This window comes from Selaginella moellendorffii, unplaced genomic scaffold, assembly GCF_000143415.4.
Source record: "Selaginella moellendorffii unplaced genomic scaffold, v1.0 SELMOscaffold_5, whole genome shotgun sequence".
Taxonomy (NCBI): Eukaryota; Viridiplantae; Streptophyta; class Lycopodiopsida; order Selaginellales; family Selaginellaceae; genus Selaginella; species Selaginella moellendorffii.
Genome location: NW_003314266.1, coordinates 1,086,161 through 1,104,094, shown reverse-complemented (window position 1 = coordinate 1,104,094; position 17,934 = coordinate 1,086,161). Strand labels below are relative to the sequence as shown.

General features: G+C 47.9%; 3 protein-coding genes across 10 annotated transcripts; all 3 read left to right on the top strand.

Annotated features, from left to right (window-relative positions):
* The first annotated feature begins 59 nt into the window (after nt 1–59).
* Nucleotides 60–2,907, top strand: LOC9659897 (probable inactive receptor kinase At1g27190). The gene is made up of 2 exons (XM_024669698.1): nt 60–389; nt 557–2,907. The coding sequence occupies exon 2, from the start codon at nt 574–576 to the stop codon at nt 2,857–2,859; it is 2,286 nt and encodes a 761-aa protein (XP_024525466.1). The 5' UTR covers nt 60–389; nt 557–573; the 3' UTR covers nt 2,860–2,907.
* A 15-nt stretch (nt 2,908–2,922) lies between these two features.
* Nucleotides 2,923–6,105, top strand: LOC112344579 (protein lava lamp-like). 7 transcript variants are annotated; one of them, XM_024669558.1, is made up of 13 exons: nt 2,923–3,048; nt 3,107–3,276; nt 3,334–3,437; nt 3,482–3,547; nt 3,620–3,732; nt 3,798–3,884; nt 3,933–4,135; nt 4,186–4,390; nt 4,446–4,496; nt 4,540–4,647; nt 4,701–4,760; nt 4,811–4,932; nt 4,983–6,105. In XM_024669558.1, the coding sequence occupies exons 1-13, from the start codon at nt 2,947–2,949 to the stop codon at nt 5,965–5,967; spliced, it is 2,376 nt and encodes a 791-aa protein (XP_024525326.1). In that variant the 5' UTR covers nt 2,923–2,946; the 3' UTR covers nt 5,968–6,105. The 7 variants fall into 7 exon arrangements, with proteins under 7 accessions (XP_024525326.1, XP_024525324.1, XP_024525321.1 ...); XM_024669556.1 differs by having other exon boundaries at nt 3,107–3,437; nt 3,491–3,547; XM_024669553.1 differs by having other exon boundaries at nt 3,107–3,437; nt 3,623–3,732.
* Nucleotides 6,106–6,136: 31 nt separating this feature from the next.
* LOC9659896 (pentatricopeptide repeat-containing protein At2g34400) lies at nt 6,137–9,753 on the top strand. Of its 2 annotated transcripts, XM_024669562.1 has the most exons (10): nt 7,639–7,832; nt 7,888–8,071; nt 8,137–8,286; nt 8,346–8,560; nt 8,632–8,702; nt 8,780–8,942; nt 9,001–9,157; nt 9,215–9,361; nt 9,415–9,503; nt 9,565–9,753. In XM_024669562.1, the coding sequence occupies exons 1-10, from the start codon at nt 7,740–7,742 to the stop codon at nt 9,640–9,642; spliced, it is 1,347 nt and encodes a 448-aa protein (XP_024525330.1). In that variant the 5' UTR covers nt 7,639–7,739; the 3' UTR covers nt 9,643–9,753. The 2 variants fall into 2 exon arrangements, with proteins under 2 accessions (XP_024525329.1, XP_024525330.1); XM_024669561.1 differs by lacking the exons at nt 8,137–8,286; nt 8,346–8,560; nt 8,632–8,702; ... (3 more) ...; nt 9,415–9,503; nt 9,565–9,753 and adding an exon at nt 6,137–6,210 and having other exon boundaries at nt 6,266–7,832; nt 7,888–8,000.
* Nucleotides 9,754–17,934: the final 8,181 nt, after the last annotated feature.

The following is a 17,934-nucleotide window of genomic DNA, read 5'->3' as shown; positions in this document are numbered from 1 at the left end:
CGAGCACCAGGGAAGAACAGTGGAACAGTGTCACAGAGAAAGACGAGAAAGAGAGAGAGAGATCATCAAATCCATTCTTTTTCTTTGATTTTCCAGTGTGGTCTTCCTCGATTAGATAGACAATGTAGGGTTTAAATCACCACATCGTCTCGATCTCGAGGAGTGGAGCGCAAAGGAGAGAGAGAGGAGGGAGAGAAGCATCCAGTGTGTAAACTCGTGCGCTTGCTCTGGCTATGGCGAAAATGCGGGGAATATCCCCGCTTCTCTCTCCCCAGTGATGGCAATGGCAAGTGCGTGTGGGCAGCTCTGAGCGAGAGGGCGATGGCGGCCTAGGCCAGGCAGGGAGACAAACGAAGAAGGAGCGAGCGAGCGATCATCTCGCGCCACGGGTATGTGTGTTCTTCCCCCTCTTTAATGGGTCGGCTGGAGTGATTGGGACTGTGGGTCGATCGATCGAGCCACCGGTCGTGGAATCGGGCTTGTTGGGTCTGTTCAGCGTCGGGATCGAGCATCTGGGTCGCGGAGAGGATCTCATGGGTTGTGCGTTTTGATGCAGTAGCTCGCGGCGGCGGGATGGCAATGCGGCTAGCGGTGCTAGCGCTCCTGGCGATGGCGGTGGCGGCGCAGGAGGATGTGGAGTGCCTGCGCGAGATCAAGAGCTCGGTCACCACAGCGGGCGAGTATCTCCAGTCGTGGGATTTCAACACCAGCGCTGCCAACATTTGCAACTTCCTGGGCGTCCAGTGCCTCCATCCCTCGGAGATCAAGGTCTATAGTCTCTCCCTCCCCGGCGCTGGACTCCATGGATCCTTCCCGCGAGGTCTCAGGAAGTGTAGCAGCCTCACTGGCCTGGATCTCTCGAGCAACTTCTTCACGGGGCCAATCCCTGCCGATCTCTGCCAGATGCTGCCTTACCTCGTCAAGCTCGATCTCTCGCAGAACAACATCTCCGGGATCATCCCCCAGGATCTCTCGCAGTGCCTCTACCTCAATCAGCTGCGCCTCCAGAGGAATCGGCTCGAGGGCGGGATCCCGGGCCAGATTGGGCTCCTCCCTCGCCTCCGGGATTTCAATGTCGCGGACAATCGCCTCTCGGGGCCGATTCCATACACATTCCACGCATTCACGGAGCTCTCCTTCGCGGGCAACGAGGCGCTGTGCGGCGCGCCGCTGGGCGCCAATTGCAAGGGCGGTGCCGCCGGCGCCGCGGCGGCGCACCGCGCGGCACGGGCCCGGACCGCCGTGGTGGCCGGCGTCGCCGCCGGCGGCACGCTCGCGCTGCTGGCGGCGTGCTTCCTCTGCTGCTGGGTGGTGCTGGGTGGGCAGCGGCGGCGGCGCAAGAGTGGCGCGGAGCTGGAGGAGGAGCTCCTGGATAACGCGTGGCTCCGGCGGATCAAGTCGCCCAGCGCTGTACTCGTCTCCATGTTTGAGCAGCCCATCGTCAAGATCCGGCTCTCGGACATCGCCGCCGCTACCGCCGGATTCTCCCGCGACGCCGTCATCGCCATGTCCCGGACTGGAGTGTTCTACAAGGCGACGCTGCGCGACGGCTCCGTCCTGGCGGTGAAGAAGCTCCGCCGCGCCGCCATGCACAGCGCGGGCGAGAAGCACTTTCGATCGGAGATGGAGGCCCTGGCCAAGGTCCGCCACCGCAACCTCGTGCCCCTCCTCGGCTACTGCATCGCGGGCAACGAGCGCCTCTTAGTCTACAAACACATGCCGTGCGGTAACCTCTTCAATCGGCTGCATACCGCCGCGGCATCCACTCCGGGCGACAGCTCCTCCGGCTCCACCTCGGGGCGGCTCGACTGGGCCGCGCGGCTTAAGGTGGCGGTCGGTACCGCCCGCGGGCTTGCGTGGCTTCACCACAGCTGTAACCCGCGACTCGTCCACAAAGGTATCACCTCGGCCAGCATTCTACTGGACGAGGACCTGGAGCCGCGAATCACGGACTTCGGCCTGGCCAGGCTGATAGTTACCGGGCGCGGTAGGCCCGGTGGCGCCGGCGGTAAGAGTAACAGTGACGAGGATGGTTTTTACGTGCCGCCCGAGGACTACTCCACGACGTATTCACTGTCGCGGGCGACTAGCATGAGCGCCGCGTCCACGACCGCGACACCAAAGGGGGACGTCTACGCGTTTGGGGTCGTGTTGCTGGAGCTCGTGACTGGGCGGCGGCCCAACGATGGTAACGCTGGCGTCGGCGGTGGCGGCGGCGGTGGTGGTGGCGGTGACACTGGTGATGGTGGAGGTGACAGTGAGGGTGGAGTTGCCGCGCGGTCTTCTTCCTCCAGGAGGAGCCTGGTGGATTGGATTGGCGAGCTCTTCAAGAGCGGCCATGTCTCCGAGGCGGTGGATCCGTCGCTGGTGGCGGAGGCGTCGGTGCTGCTGGCGGCGGGGAATGGCGATAGCAGCAACGGAAGCTCCGGGCGGCGGAGGGAGGTGATGCAAGTGCTCAAGATCGCGTGCTCGTGTGTTCTATCCTTCCCAAAGGAGAGGCCCTCCATGTACGAGGTCTATCATATGCTCCGGGCAGTCGGGGAGGATTACTATCCGGTGGAGAACTTGAATCCACTGCACAATCACGCGAGGAATCACCAATTCCAGCAGCAGCAGCGGCCGAGAAGGAGTGGGAGGAAGTTCTTTGGGAATCGGTGTGGTGATCAGGAGGAGCAGGACTTGGAGAGTGGCGGCGCGCAAGCGGCGCCAGCACCTCCTCCGCCAGTGTTAGCGGCGCCAGATCTTGCGGAAGCTGCTGCGATTGCCACTGCTGCCAGCGCCGATGACAATCCCGGAGCTGCCAAGGCTTCTTCCTCCTCGGAGCAAACTGGAGTCCAAATGCAAAGATTGAACGCTTGAAATTCTTCGCGCGCCTGTTTGATTTAAATTATAGCGGATATTTGACTAGGGCTTTTGGGTTGAGCTTCTTGTTAGGGTTCTATAGCTATGGCGGAGCAAATATTGCAGGAGCCGCTGCCCGCGGGAGTGAATGATCGGACATGGGGCGTGCTTTCGGCTCTCTCGGACGCTGCGAAGAAACGAGCTCAGGTATTTGTCTCGCGCCGGGGATTCCCACGCTAGGATTGCCTGATTTCGTGATTTTCAGGGGCAACATATGTTCTTGACACTCCCAGAGCATACCCTGGGGCGCATGGTCGCGGACACTCTGTTTCTATTCGATTCGCCGAGCATAAGTGGCCGGCATTGCCGAATTTTCCGCAAGAATATCACTCCTGATGATGGGAAAAGCGGGGCGGTGTACATTAAAGATTCCAGGTACTTGTTTCTATGCTGCTTCGAGAGCTCCACGTCTGGAGGGTGCTGCGTTTTCAGCTCAAATGGGACTTATGTGAATGGCCAGAGGTTGAGGAAAGATTCTCCCGAGTTTCGTCTCCAGCACGGAGATGTCATATCGCTGGCAGCTCTTCCGGAACTTGGTATTTTTTTCTTCCTACATGGATTTTCCAACTTCGTTAAGTAGCTCTTGCAGAGAATGGCTTTGCGTACGTCTTTCGGGATACCAGTTCTGGTTTGAAAAGAAAACCAGGTAGGTACATGCTCTAAGTATCTGCGAGTTCTTTTGCTTGTCTATGTTGACAATTTGTTCTCCTGATTATAGAAGTAGAGCTGTCCAAGAACGAGGATGGCAAAAGAATGAAAATGTCCGGATCAGGTATTGGAGATGGACCTGTAAATCTAGCAGATGTAAGGCGTTTAGAGCGAAGCAATCAGGTGATCGTTAATCAATCTGGTGACAAAGCTATATAAGTATTTGTCTGATGTGTAACCATGCACAGGAGCTTCGACAGAAACTGGAGCTCGAGTGTAATAAAAGTGATAGCCTCAACGCGGACTTGAGAGCAGCCAAGTCCTCCACAGAATCAGTAAGTACTTTATAAAAAATCGTATGTGAGGATTTACATCTTATGCAGATCGTTAGGGAAGCCGTCGATCAATGTAAATCTGTGTATACGCAAAAGCTGGCGGACCTGCAAGCAGAGCTGTCAACAAAGGCTTCAAGCATGGAAGAATTTTCTGCGAAATGCGTTCAACAAGAAAGCGTGATAGAGGACTTGAACAATAGGTTGAAGGGCGCTGCACAGTCACGAATGGAGGCTGAAGAAGCCTTAAAGAAGTAAGCATTTGAGTTTATTTAGATTTTTAGCATGATATTGGCTCCGTTAGCAGCTTCAAAGCGAATAGGGAAGAGCTCGAGAAACAGTTAGAAGATGAAAGAAGTCAGCGGAGGAAAGAAAGACAAGAAATTGAAGCACAGCATAAATCAGCTGTAGATAGGATTCGAACTGAAGCAGAGCAAGACTCGAATCGACAAGCTGAAGCTTTCTCTCGACAACGAGGGCAGCTGGAAGACAAAATGGCCGCACTTCAAGTAAGAAAAAATCATCATGATGCTGCTTCTTAATTGTTTTTATGATTTGTCTCAGGACTCTGTGACCGAGTACCGAGTACAAATCGAAAGCCAGCGAAAGCAACTGGTAAGTGCAGTAGCCTTGAACTTGAACTTGGACACAATAACAGGGCATGCAGGAAGAAGAAAGGGAGACTCGTATGAATTTTGAAAAGAAGGGTCAAGAACTACAAATCCAATTGAACACTGAGCAACATGCATCTGCAGTCCTGAGACAGGTTGGAGGCTTTTTTTAACAAGCTTGACTATGGGACTAACGTATTGTGTTCAGGAGCTGGAAAAAACGATACGGGACCTTGAAATGTCTCTAAACAATCTGGAGGAATGCAAGGTTGGAAAATTTTGTTTGACGTTTGATTCACTGTCTTTCTTTCTTTCTAGCATGAAAAGGACGCAGCGCATATTAAAATTTCCTCTCTTCAGCTGGAGAAAGAGGAAGTGTTGAACAAGCTCAAACTTGAAAGCCAACGATTTGAAGGTGCCAGAGACCGTATTTTACTGAGGTAAGAGCACACATATCCTTAAGAACTTTGCTCAAAAGCTGCCTTTCCAGAGAGACACAGTTGAGGGCTTTCCAGTCAACCGCGGAAGAGATTTCGGCGTTACAGCAGAAGCAACAGTTCCAACTTCAAGCCATGATGCAAACACTCAAGGACGATGATGCGGAGTATGCTAATGCCGCTCCTGCTGGCTACTGTTATAACAACGGTGAAGAGCACAGTGAGTCCAAGACCGTCGACGAGGAAATGAAGGATGGCGAAACGATGAGGGACGAAGGCTCAAATGGCACACACGTAAATGCTACTCAAGACAAGACCTTACTTGCAACGCTCGATCTAAACGAGATGGCAGAGGAAACCAGTGGCTACAGAGTGGAGCACAACAATCAGACACAAGCTCGAGAAGACATACCCACGCAGCTGAACGTGACACAGTGGGATGCTACACAGTTGATTCCTCTCGATATAGATCAAGCACGACAACACGCGACTGTCAGGGATGATGCTGCAATTATGGAAACTCAAATCACTGCAGCAGAAGTACCGGGGACTCCGTTGGAAAGAGATGATCCTGAAACTGCCGGAAACGAACCAGGGACTCCTCTGCTCGAAAGAAACGAAACCGAGGATGCTGGACAGGTACCAGGAACTCCTGTACTTGCAAGGGGACTTCGAGGAACTGACTCGCAGACACAACTTCGAAGGAGTAGTCTATGCACAGCGGACCTTGTCACGTCGGAAGTTCTGGGCAGTGACGGAAACTACTCCCAGGATGAAGTAGAGAGGAGGGTTTTGGCGAGCCAAGTTGGAAATAGTGATAGCCTGCAAGTTAGAGGCGCTGCAAGGGATGACGCAGCGGTCGTGAGGATTGATACACTGGGCAGTCAGAGTTCTGCAATGGTTGTGAAGGACGAGATTCCGAGTCCGATCAACGAGATAGCGCCGGATTCACAAGAAGAAGCCGAGGCAGAAGAAGCAGGAGACACGGAGGAAGAAGCAGGAGGGGAGGGGAACGCGAGTGACACTGATGAGAACTAGTTGTTTGTATATAGTGTTCTTTGCTCCCCAATCCAGACTTGTGGAGGCAGCTCCAAAATTGTCCGCTGGCAACGGGAGGACGTTTCAGTTTCTCTCGCCGGCTATACTTTGTAAGGCACACAGGTACACTCAAGTTTACTCAAACTTTCGCTCCAATGTGCGCTCCTCAGGAACAGCTTCTAGTCCGTCTCGAAGTTTTGTGCGTTTGGATAAGGTAGCGTCAAAATGACGGTGACAAATCAGGTACTTCAGCATAATACAGCTTAAGTCTTACTATAACAAAGTTTGTTTTCTCCAGAACAATACAACAAGTGTAAAAAATTTTACTCTAGCTTGCTTCACCGAAGAGAAAAGGAGAGACAACAGGGGCAGAATTTTTAGAGTGGTGGCCACGTTAAAGAAATGCAGCAACACGCTAGATCTTCGAACCGGCAGACAAATCCACGCAGCTGTGATTCAACGTGATGACATCTCCGACGTCTACATAGCAAACACGCTCTTGGATATGTACTTCAAGTGTCGAAGCATGGAGGACGCTCGCCGGGTCTTTGACTGCATGCTCCATCACACAGTGGTGACATGGACTTCCATGGTTCGGGGATACGCAGAAAGTGGCCAGAGCAATCTGGCCTTTCAGATGTACTTGAGCATGCAAGAAGAAGGCTTCGAACCAGACCGTGTCACTCTTCTAGCGGCATTGAAGGCTTGTGGCAACTTGGCACTTGAAGAACAAGGGAAGCTGGTCGAAGGAAACGTTTTGAAAACGAAGAGTCTGGAAAGAGGCAGGGCAGTTCATCGTCAAGCAGTAGAAAGGGGAGTTGAAATGAATCTCCTGGTGGCAAGCAGCCTGGTGGATCTCTACGCCAAGTGTGGGAGTCTGATCGATGCGAGAGGCGTCTTTGACAGAATGAGGCAGCGGGACGTGGTGTCATGGACGTCCTTGATTATGGGATACGCTGAAAGCGGGGAGAGTCAGCTAGCTTTGAGCCTCTTCTCGAGAATGCAAGACCAAGGCTGTGTCCCGAACGTCGTCACTTACATGGCTGCTCTCAAGGCGTGTGGCAACCTCTCGGCACTAGAAGCTGGGCGACGAATCGAAGCTCAAATATGTAGCGCAAGGCTCCAAAGTAATCCACTTCTAGCGACGTCTCTGGTGGACTTTTACGGGAAGTGTGGATGCATGGAGCAAGCTCGTTACATATTCGACTCCATCTCCAGAAAGGACTTGGTGGCTTGGGACGCTTTACTCTCAGGATATAGCCTGCAAGGAGACAGCAAAAAGGTGATAGAACTCTTGGAGAGGATGGCTAAAGATCGAGTGAAACCGGATGGAGTGGTCTTTCTCTCGGTTCTCGGAGTGTGCAGCCACGCCGGCCTAGTTGACAAGGGACTCAAGCTGTTCGAGGAGATGAAGACGAAGTATGGCCTTGCTCCGGACATCAAGCACTACACTTGCTTGGTTGATCTTCTAGGCCGGGCCAACCGAGTCGAGCAAGCAGTGACAGTGGTGGCGAGCATGCCCATGCAAGCGGACCTGAGAATATGGATGGTTCTACTGGGAGCTTGCCACAAGTGGGGGAATGTGGAAGCTGGAAGGCTTGCTTTCGACTCGGTGCTGAAACTGGACGAGAGACACGGTGCCGCCTACGTTTTGATGGCGAACATCTACAGCCGTGCGGGGATGACGGAGGAGAGTGAAGAAGTAGAAGCTTTGAGGCGCGATACTGGGACGATGTCTTGGACGGACGAAGCTGACAGCTTTGGTGGAGGCCATGCGGCGGATGCTGGAGCTCGAGCGGCTTTACAGGCGAAGCTGGAAGAGATCTTCTCAAAGTTCCACTTCGATACATCAGCTTAGCGCTTCGGTATGTGTTCATAATTCTTAGAAAATTCGTGACTAAACCCTTGTCTTCGGTTTAGACCATGGCACTCGAGTCATGGCCAAATGCAGCGAAGGTCCATGCAATGGGCTCTTCCGATGTGGTGATTGCTGGCGCCGGGATCATCGGTCTCTCTATCGCAAATCGCTTTTTGCGCCAAACCAATCTCTCCGTCACTGTTGTGGAGGCGGCCCATAAGATCTGCGCTGGAGCTACTGGAGCTGGTATGCCATTCATTGCTCTACCTTAGATCTATGCGTTATAGATCTCTTGGTTTTCTTCTTCTCAGGACAGGGGTACATATGGTCTGGACACCTCAATCCGGATTCCAAGACATGGGATTTTTCTCGTCGTAGCATCCAACTCTGGCACGAATTCGTAGCGGAAATACAAGCTTCTGGCGTTGATCCTCTCGAGAAAATTGGGTGGAGAGACACAGGTACCAAGGAAAAAGACAAACGTTTTCTCTTGAAGTTGATCTTCTTGATGTTTCTGCAGGGAGTTTGTTGTTTACCACTGGGGGTGAGGAGTCTCTAGCTTTGCACAACAGGTTACACAAGGTTGCTGCTGCTGGAGTCCAAGTAGAGTTCTGGAACTCTCATACAGCTCAAACGGCAGAGCCTGCTCTTGTTCTTGGTCCAGAAGGAGCTGCGGCTTTTTTCCCTGCAGATTGCCAGATCGATGCAAGAGCTGCAGTGGAGTTCATTCAACAAGTACGGTGCGTTGTTCCCTCTTTATTTTTTTTCCTCTCTTTTACCAAATGCTGAAAGTCTTGTCCTGGCAGGAAAATCGAGCTTTGGGTCCAGGAGGTCGCTACAAAGAAGTTTTTGGAAGTCCGGTGACAGGTTTCCTTTGGTATGACAACTTGATATCTAACTGCTTCTACAAAAGCTTGTTTTTTCGTCTTTTTTTTTTCTTTGTCTTTTTCGTAGGTCGCCAGCAGATAGATATATGCAGGGATTACAAACTTTAAATGGTGACCTTCATTCTAAGCGAGCTGTTATAGTTGCAGCCGGTGCTTGGAGCTCGGACTTACTGGAAATTCTATCCAAACGCTTTGATTTGGATTTGACTCCGTCGATCCGGCCTCGGAAGGTAAAAGCAATCTCTTTTTCCAGCTTGAGCTGACGCTGGTTGTCTCACTGAATCAAAGGGCCACCTTCTGGTGGTGGATAAAACGGCTGGATTGCATCTAAACTACGGGACCATGGAGTTTGCTTACACGAGCACCAAAAACTCCAAGGAAACACTAGACGAATTTGGAGTGGCCACCACGGCTACAGTCGATCCGGCCGGAAATGTCTTGCTCGGTGAGTATGAGTTTGAGCTCTTACATCGAGCCAGTTTTTTCTCTTTCGTCTTAACAGGTAGTAGCAGAGAATTCAAAGGCTTTGACATTACTCCAGACGAAGCAGTCATCCAGCAAATCCTCCACAGAGCTGCCAAGTTTTTCCCTGCGCTAGCAAGCGTTCCGCTCTCGTCAATCCATCCCCGAACCGGACTTCGACCTTACAGTGAGCATAAAAATCTTTTCTTGACAGGCTAAAGCTGTGATTCCTTTTCCCAGCTCCTGGAGGAGTTCCTCTCATAGGCCCGATTGTGGAGCTCCCGGGGTTGTTCCTAGCAAGTGGTCACGAAGGGAGTGGCCTCTCGCTGGTAAAACTTGAAATCTTCACCAGAAGCTGTAAAGTTTCTTGTTTTTTTATCTCAATCGCAGGCACTTGGCACCGCAGAGATGATCGTGGACACTATCATGGAACGAAGCTCGAGTGCAATCTTTCAATGGAGTGTTTAGGCGTTAATAATGACGATTAACAATGGAGACAAGCGTTAGAGCAGTGCCATGCATCCCACGAGTGTCTGGATCTGTACTCAAACAGCAATGTCTCAAAGAAAGCTCTGTCTATCCATAGATTCTTTTTGATCTGCTGCTGCCGAAGTCCTTGACAGTGTGCTTACAGTGTGTGATCTTTGCTAATTTGTAGAGATTGTTTTTTGGGCAGACCTCTTCTGTCTAGTGAAAAATTCGTTAGGTATGTTGCTTACGTGTGGCCTGTCGACGCCTCGTGGCCACTGCTCACCATGCCATCTCGTGCAGATATTATGTTCCGGGAAGGTTTAGGTCTCCAGACATTAGCGGCTTCGAACAAAGGTTATAGGATCCGGACGGCCAACGACGACTCCGGAGCAAGTGCATAGCAACGTTCGAAAGGTGACAGCCATCATGGTGTTTGCACATTACTGTTCTCGGACACAATTTACACGATATGGAGACTGTTGTACCCAGACGCTGTGAAGCCAGAGGTATATGTGGACATGTCTGAGGTGGAGAACGAGATCCTTGAGCTCATGAACAGAGGACCTAGGCTTGTTTTGATGGGTGGGAAGCTGGGGTCGGGCAAAACAACATGTGTACTCACTGCCGCAGAGAAAAGGGGGAGAGCTATCATGTATTTCAGCATGAAGGAGGACACTACACTGGAGCAATTGTGCAACTAGATCAACACCACATATGGTGCTCCATTTCCTAGAGTTGTCCGGGGGAAGCCCATAGATAAATGGGAGCAGATTTTAAGAGTAGGACGGTGCTGGAACTGGTGGAGTAGGCACACAGGAGCACAGCCTCGCTGTTTTGGTCGTGGTCGTTGACAATGCTGACAGGCTCATGAAGGATGAGGCCTACGAACTGGTGAATCTAGGAAAAGAAGCAACTGATTTTCAGCACTTTAGTCTGTGGCTGGTTGGTTCTGAAGAAATGGTAGCAGATATGGTGTATAGCGACTAGAGGAACACTTTACAGCTTACCGCAAGTTTCCAGCGAGCAGCTTATTGGCATGACCATGAGAAGGTTGGGAGAAGGCTGCTCTCGTGAGCTTGCAGAACTTCTAATCTATTATTCGGGACCGAGTTTTGCAGACCTGAACAAGTTCATCGAACACGTGATAGAAAACAGGCCACGTAACATAATTCGGGCGTCTTTGCCAAGGGAAAAGTTGCTAAATCAGTTTTATACTAAATTTGAGGTATTATATTTTCTAGGCATTCTGGAAGAAACTCTTAGCAAGTGAAGAGGAAGGTTTGCGCATCTCTAATACAAACTCACATCTGCTATGGGGCATACATGACAAACAATGTGTGGACAGCGGTCTGGACAACCCCTTCATCAAGGTTTGGAGTGGTTCATGTCGAGACAACTATTTACTCTTGCTGGCAAGTGCCGAAAAGGCAACGGCCAAAGCCACTGCTATTGCCGCTGCTGCTTCTAATGCTGCCAAAGAAGAGGCCGAGGCAGAAAGGAGAGCTGCTGAGGACGAGGTAGCAACGGGTGGTGAAACAGCGGCAAAGCTGGCAGCAAGAGAAGCAGCAGCAACATTGGCTGCGAGAAAGGCAATAGCAAGAATGGAGGCTGCAAAAGAGGATTTTTCTTTAAAAGCATTGGGGATGAGACAAGCAATGGTTGCGGTGGAAGAGAAAGAAGCAGCATTGGTTGCTGCTGTCGACAAATTTCACAAGGTACATGTTGTATTTAGTATTGCAAATTATAAATATTTTGGTACTGGTAGAGAGCGGAAGTGCTCAACGGAAAAACTCGTGACCCTGTGGAATAACACAAATGAAAAAATGACTTCTTTTCTTGTAGCGATTTCTCCAGAAATTTGGCAACGGCAAGGCGCCATGATGAGGGACGCCAGCAAAGGGCTGAGATACCGGATCCAGAGAGTTTGATCTACAATGATCGACCATGAAAAAGACACAAGGGAGAGCAAAGAAGCCTGAGGTAGCCGACTGCCCCATGAAGCGGCGACAAGCAGCGCTTACTTATCTTGTGGATGTATTACTACTAGGCAAAGCTCAATTATCCCACATGCCTTAGCGCAATATTTAAATAGTGTCGAGATTTGTGTATTGGTACTTATTGGGTTGGAGTATGCGTTTGATGACCCGTCTGTATGTCTCGAAGCTTAAGTCATATTCCGACACAGAAGTGTTGCGAAAATTTCTTTTCCAATTTTTTTTTCTTCTTTCACGATTTTTCTCAAGCAAGTTGCGATTGATAACAAGAACTTCTGGTGGTGAAGATTTTTAGCGTTACCACCAGCGAGAGACCACTCCCTTCGTGACCACTTGCTAGAAACAACCCCGGGAGCTCCACAATCGGGCCTATGAGAGGAACTCCTCCAGGAGCTGAGAAAGGGAATCACAGCTTTAGCCTGTCAAGAAAAGATTTTTATGCTCACTGTAAGGTCGAAGTCCGGTTCAGGGATGGATTGACGAGAGTAGCACACTTAACACGGGAAAAATAAAATCTTCCCAAACAGTCACAAGTCCAATTTAAGCAATACACTGGTCACTTGGTTGTGGCGCAAAGAGCATACTTTTACTGGTTTTTTGAGGTCAATCACCAGAATCAACATCACAACCACTAGCTCTGTGGCTTTCGAGAGGTAAATCAATGAATACAAATACGTCACTCACCTCCTTATTGGCAATCTCTTTGCAATCTTCCATGGCATCCTGGTTCAGCTCAAAGTCGCTGGAAGAGCCACCCAATAGCTCTTCCAGCCTCAAACACATGGAAGCCAGATACTAAAGTGGAGAAATGCGGTGATGCATGAAACAAAGGTGGGCTTCATTGTCACTTGATTGACATCAGCCACCTTAATTTTAATCAAGTCTCTTTATGGCACTAGTTTCCCTACTATATCTAACTTGAAACCTAAATTTATTTTTGACTAGAGGAAATGAAATGAGAAAAGTTAAATAATGACATAATTGTTTTCCACTGTTTGCTATGAATGAAAACTCTCACCAGTGGGAAAATATCTTTGAGATCTTTCATAAATGGCTGAATCAACCTAGCGAATTGATGTGCATTCTTTTAAATGTGCAAACCCCGGAATTGTTTGCCTCACTTGCACAAAGCTATTGTGGAGATAAACTGTTTAGGTCCACTATACAAAGAATGACATCAGTTCTTGCTGCGATGGCTTAATGTTATTGGCTCCACCTCTACTTTTAATTTTACCTTCCCCATTGGATATAACCCATTTATGCTAGATAAGATATTGTGAAATGGATAACACAAAAGAGTAAGCTTGGGAATGCCTTGACTTGCTCATGACATGCGAGGCAATGTTGAATTTTACTACAGTCACTCTCTCATTCCAGACCAGACTTACAAAACTATGATTTTTCCACCATGTGCCCAGTCCTCGAATCCAAACTGCCAAGGAGCTTCGGCCATCATGAACCGCTTGATAAGTGGACTTACTACAACATTTACAAACCGAAGTTGTTTGTATTTACAGTCTCAGTCCCTACACACAAATATTCTGGTGAATGCTTACAATCCTTGCGCTGATAAAACAGAAGTTACCTCAATCAGTGAAGCGTCCAAGCTAGTTTGAATCTAGCAAATTCAGGAAACTCAACAATCTCGTGGAAGCTCAAGTAAATACTTTCATGCAAGTATGATCCTTATATTACTAGCTTTGATCTTGTTTGCTCGAAGGCATCATAGTATTACCAGGCATCCGAGATAATTGTGTCCATGCTGCCACTCTACAAATCCTTGATCCAGAAAGAAACTTCGAATCTGGATCTACAGGTACTTTGCAAAAGCTTACCATTTTGGCTTTTCAGATGCCAATGGAGTGGTATCAACACTCTCAACGAGAAGCTGGATCAAAGAAGAACAGCAACCCACAGGAGTGAACGCTTTGGTGAAGAAAATCACCGACAATATCTTCTCGCCAGCCTTCGAGGCTCAGTTGAGATTGCTAAAAGGCTCGAGCTGATCTAGACGTGTATCAGACGCAAAGATTTGGGGAGGCTAAATGAGGAGCGTCGAAAGATGAAGGCTGAGGCGGAAGAGAACCGATGAGAGAGCAGAGTTGAACAGGTCGGTCGCCGTGGAGCCGCGCTCCAGAGGTTGACGGATCAAATGGACACCACATGTGATGGGGAGGAGCATCGATGTTGAGGAGCCCATTCATACTTAAGAACCGAAGCTAGTCTTAGGTAATTCTTGCTTTTCTTTCCGTTTGCTCTAACTTATCTAATCCTATCATGTTCCAGAGGATTTTCTAACATACGTTCTAATGATGGGCGACTTCTGGCTAAATGATGAACATATCTTCTAGGCAGCGTCAAGTGCGGCAGGGCTGTTGCTTGCCCTGTCGACCGGATATATCCATTCGTTTGGGCGGAATATTAATACAAGTACTTGATCTTGGATGTTTTTGGTTTCGTCAAGAGGGGTCGAGCTGAAGCAAGTTCATATCAAAGGTATGTTTTGAATTTTGTAGTAAGATATGCATTAACTAGATACCTTGTGAGTTGCTGCCATGCGTGAGCGACTTGGAACGTCTTTCCCAGAGAACTCATACAACAAATGTCAATCATGTCTTAACTTGGAATGAACATCTCCAGAACCTGGTAGAGTCATCGTCTGGATCTTATGAAGAAATTAACCCAGGTTTCCGTAAAAGTGGTAATTTCCTGATTTGTATGTTAACATTCACTAACTGTTGGTCCAATGCAGCTTAAGAAGGAGCTTAGAAAGAAGCTGCGTAAGGCCTAACCGAGGTAGTTGAGAATTCATCGGAATAAGGACATTCAATTGGCAAAGCTTGGTGGAACTTTTCCTGACAAATGTCTAGGGGTATGACCCGCTCCGAGCACCGTCAAGAGTGTCAATCCATTCTAAGCTTGAAACCAGCCAGCAACCTGCAAAATTAGCTTTCATGTAAGAGTTTTCTTGAAGACTATATCACGGGGGATTTATTTCACCTTGTCTTTGTGGCTCCAGCGGGAGATTCAGCATTCTATCATCTCAACACCAGTTCTGTCTCAGAGTGAACTGATTCCGTGGCTGGTGTGTGTGGGCTTGCGCTGCTTGAGCTGCCCGAGTAGGTGTTACTGCTGCCTGAGATTTTGCTTCCACGCAGCTGACCGTGCTTGAGCGTTGCGAAGGAAATCATACCTGCATTTCAATGCAGCAACCTATTTTGGTTTCTTCCCAAGCTCGAACAATGTGTAGTATAAACCAGCAAACCAAACCACAAACTTACAAGCGAGCTTCATTTCCATTGCACAGAAGACTGCCTCGCACTCTGTCTAATTATTTACATGCAGTCTTTTGAAGATGGCTGGCTGAACATTGTGCTATGTTATAAGCTTCCCAACTACATACGGAAGGACTGCAATAATCCCCCCACTGAAACCGGTTAGTTTTCCAAAACAATCTGAGCTTGAGTTTACTGATTTGGTTAACGTAACCTACTTTCACAGAAATCAACCCGCATGCTTCTTACGAAACTTCGCTCAATGGTCAAGCGATGAGGTCTTGTGTCACACTTCAAATGCAAATGTGTCAAGATCGAGCCCTGACAGCGCACAGTGTCGCCTTCCTCCAGCGTTTCGTCTTTTGGTGCGAAAAATTCGATAGGATTTGTCGCCCTATATTCGTAATAGGGCTGGTAGATCATGGAGCTAAAGTCTTTTCACGTTCAATGTGCTCATATAGAAAATACTTAATTGCAAAACGAACAAACGTGCGCTCTAGATTTTCAAAAGTTGTGATGTAACCCAAGGACTTCGCTTGCCCACCCCCCCACTATATAAATGTACCCAGCCTCTCCATTCAATCAAACACTGCTCAGCTCAGTTAAAGCGCTACTCTTTGCAATGGCGTCCCTTCGTGCTTTCGCTGCTTTCTTCCTGTGCATGTTCGTTGTTGCAATGGTGGAGCACGCGAATGTGGTGGAAGCTCAGGCAGCGTGTGGATCCCGTCCCTGTTGCGGTCGTCAGGGTGGCAGAGCCTCCTGCAACCGGGGCCTGTGCTGCAGCCAGTTTGGCTACTGCGGATCGACATCTGCTTTCTGTGGCGCGGGCTGCCAGCGCGGCTATGGGAGATGCAACTAAATATTCCATCTAATGTGCTAGACACCTGCAACATGAAAGTTGCGAATAATATCTAAATAAGCACTGGTGTCCTCTATTGTCTTTTGTTATGTTTGCTAAGTTACCAAGCTGAACGCATTAAGAATCTCATCCAATGCAATCTCCTTCATCATGATGCCCAATACACTGCAGGTTAGTATGGTGGATTCCTTTTACTGCATGGAATAGCTTTTTTAGAAGTCACACTATTTCCCTTGGCTTCCCATTCAAATACAAGAGCGGCCTTCCTTACAATGGTGTAAGACCTCTGATTGACTTTTTATTTGGGGCTTCAATGTAGAAACTGTAGTGATCTGTTGAGTGCTAGAGCAGTAGCACACATGTAGAGAGACATCCTCTCTTTTGCATCGGCTGTTTTTTAAGGCAGACTGTAAGAATTTATAGTGTTCATGGTCATAACGTGTTATGTGGCACTTTGCAGGAACATCAGCATTTTTTAGCACATATGAGCATTACTATCTCACTAACTCATCTTATAGCTACGCAGCTAAGAGATGAGCTAATGCGATGGCAATTCCAAGTTGAGTCCAACCTGAAGGACTGGGCTGTGATTCACATAATAAGCATTTTGGTTTTACCAAGCAAGGTTGGCTCTATCACTTGTGATGCACAGCTGTCTGAGCTCTATATCTAGAGTGGTAGGATTGTAGTTGGAATCCTTTCAATTTCAATATCTTTTATTTGTTGATATTCCTATAACATATACCAAGAGATTGGGTGGGGCTGATTCAAATTGCCAGATATAGAGTGGGTAGGAGTGGATTTACTGGAAAGAAAGCTTCTTATAGAAGTCTTACACTGGCAAAATCGTGCAATAGAAAGGTGAATCAAAACTCAAGAATCTAAGCAGCATTGAAGCCATGATCACAAGACAAACATTCTTTTGTGATTCTTATAACTTGCTTTTGAGAATGGAAGGGAGAGCACAAAAAAATTAACAACTCCAAGTGGCACATGATCCTGAGCCACCATGGCATGCTCCACCATTGTAAGCAAGCAAGAAGGCAGAAGAAGAGAGAGCAAAAACATTGCAAACTTGAAGAGTGAGAGAGAAATAAAAGTTGCAATGGATAGCTGTTGAAAAATTACACATCCAACCTTCTTAAAACTTTGACTGCAATTTTGTCTCTCTACTATCACAATTACGTATTTGCTAGGTATATGATTCATGAAGGACATAGCTTTATGTCCAGACTTGGAGGGAAACTCCATGAACTCTAAAACAAGTGAGCATAGAGAAACTATTGCTTTTTAGAGACTTGGAGGTTTTTTATGCTTTGGTCTTAATTGTCACTACCATCCAGAGGTTTGCCTTTTTAACACAGTTTTGTTAGTAGTGCCAATGTTGCTTTCCATCACACCACCCATTTATTTTTTGTTTCTTATCAAAGCATTCTCTTGTATTTAATTTCCCACAATTGGCACTATAGTCTCCATCCATCACAATGGAAAACTGCTTAAAGGGTTTACAATTGTTATTAATCCCCTAATAATTAATCACATTTAGTCTAAAACAAAAGAAAACCCATGATCTTGACTTTGTGTTAGTTGTAGGTATATTCTATCCCCTTGACATCATCTTAGCAACAATTTTGCTCTATTTTAGAACATCATTTACTTCACAACCTCTTGAATAAACTATTACATTTAGTGTCTTTGGATTTTTGCCTCCCTTTTTTCTTGTTATCTTTATGGTAGAAGTAGCCTAATTCTCTTTTTAACATTTCCTCTCCCCACTATCCAACATTTTTCACACCAAAACAAAATGGCTTTTGACTTGGGGGAAGATAATTGTAAAGAAACAACTCATAGAATAAAGGATCTATCGAAATCACGATCAGAACGATAAAGAATTTGTCAGATGAGACTGAGTTTGAGGTTAAGTTTGAGACCGAGTCCAAGACTAAGTTCAAGATTGAGTCAAAGACTGAAATCGAGTCCAAAAATAGATCCGAGATTGAGTCCAAAATCAAGTTTGAGATTGAGTTTGAGACCAAGTCCAAATGAGGTTCCAAAAGTATAATAAAGAGTAATGAGGCTAAGGATTTAGTCTTGAAAAAACTTTTTAATAGTGTTTCCAGACCAAAGTGAGGTTAAGATTGATTTGCTTGTGGCACTTATT

Excerpts from the sequence above, each read along its gene's own strand:
- LOC9659897 (XM_024669698.1), top strand. The coding sequence starts at position 574 with ATGGCAATGCGGCTAGCGGTGCTAGCGCTCCTGGCGATGGCGGTGGCG.
- LOC112344579 (XM_024669551.1), top strand. The coding sequence starts at position 2,947 with ATGGCGGAGCAAATATTGCAGGAGCCGCTGCCCGCGGGAGTGAATGAT. Across the intron at positions 3,438-3,481 it reads GGCAGCTCTTCCGGAACTTG|CTCTTGCAGAGAATGGCTTT; the intron begins GTATTTTTTTCT and ends TTCGTTAAGTAG. Across the intron at positions 4,761-4,810 it reads ACAATCTGGAGGAATGCAAG|CATGAAAAGGACGCAGCGCA; the intron begins GTTGGAAAATTT and ends CTTTCTTTCTAG.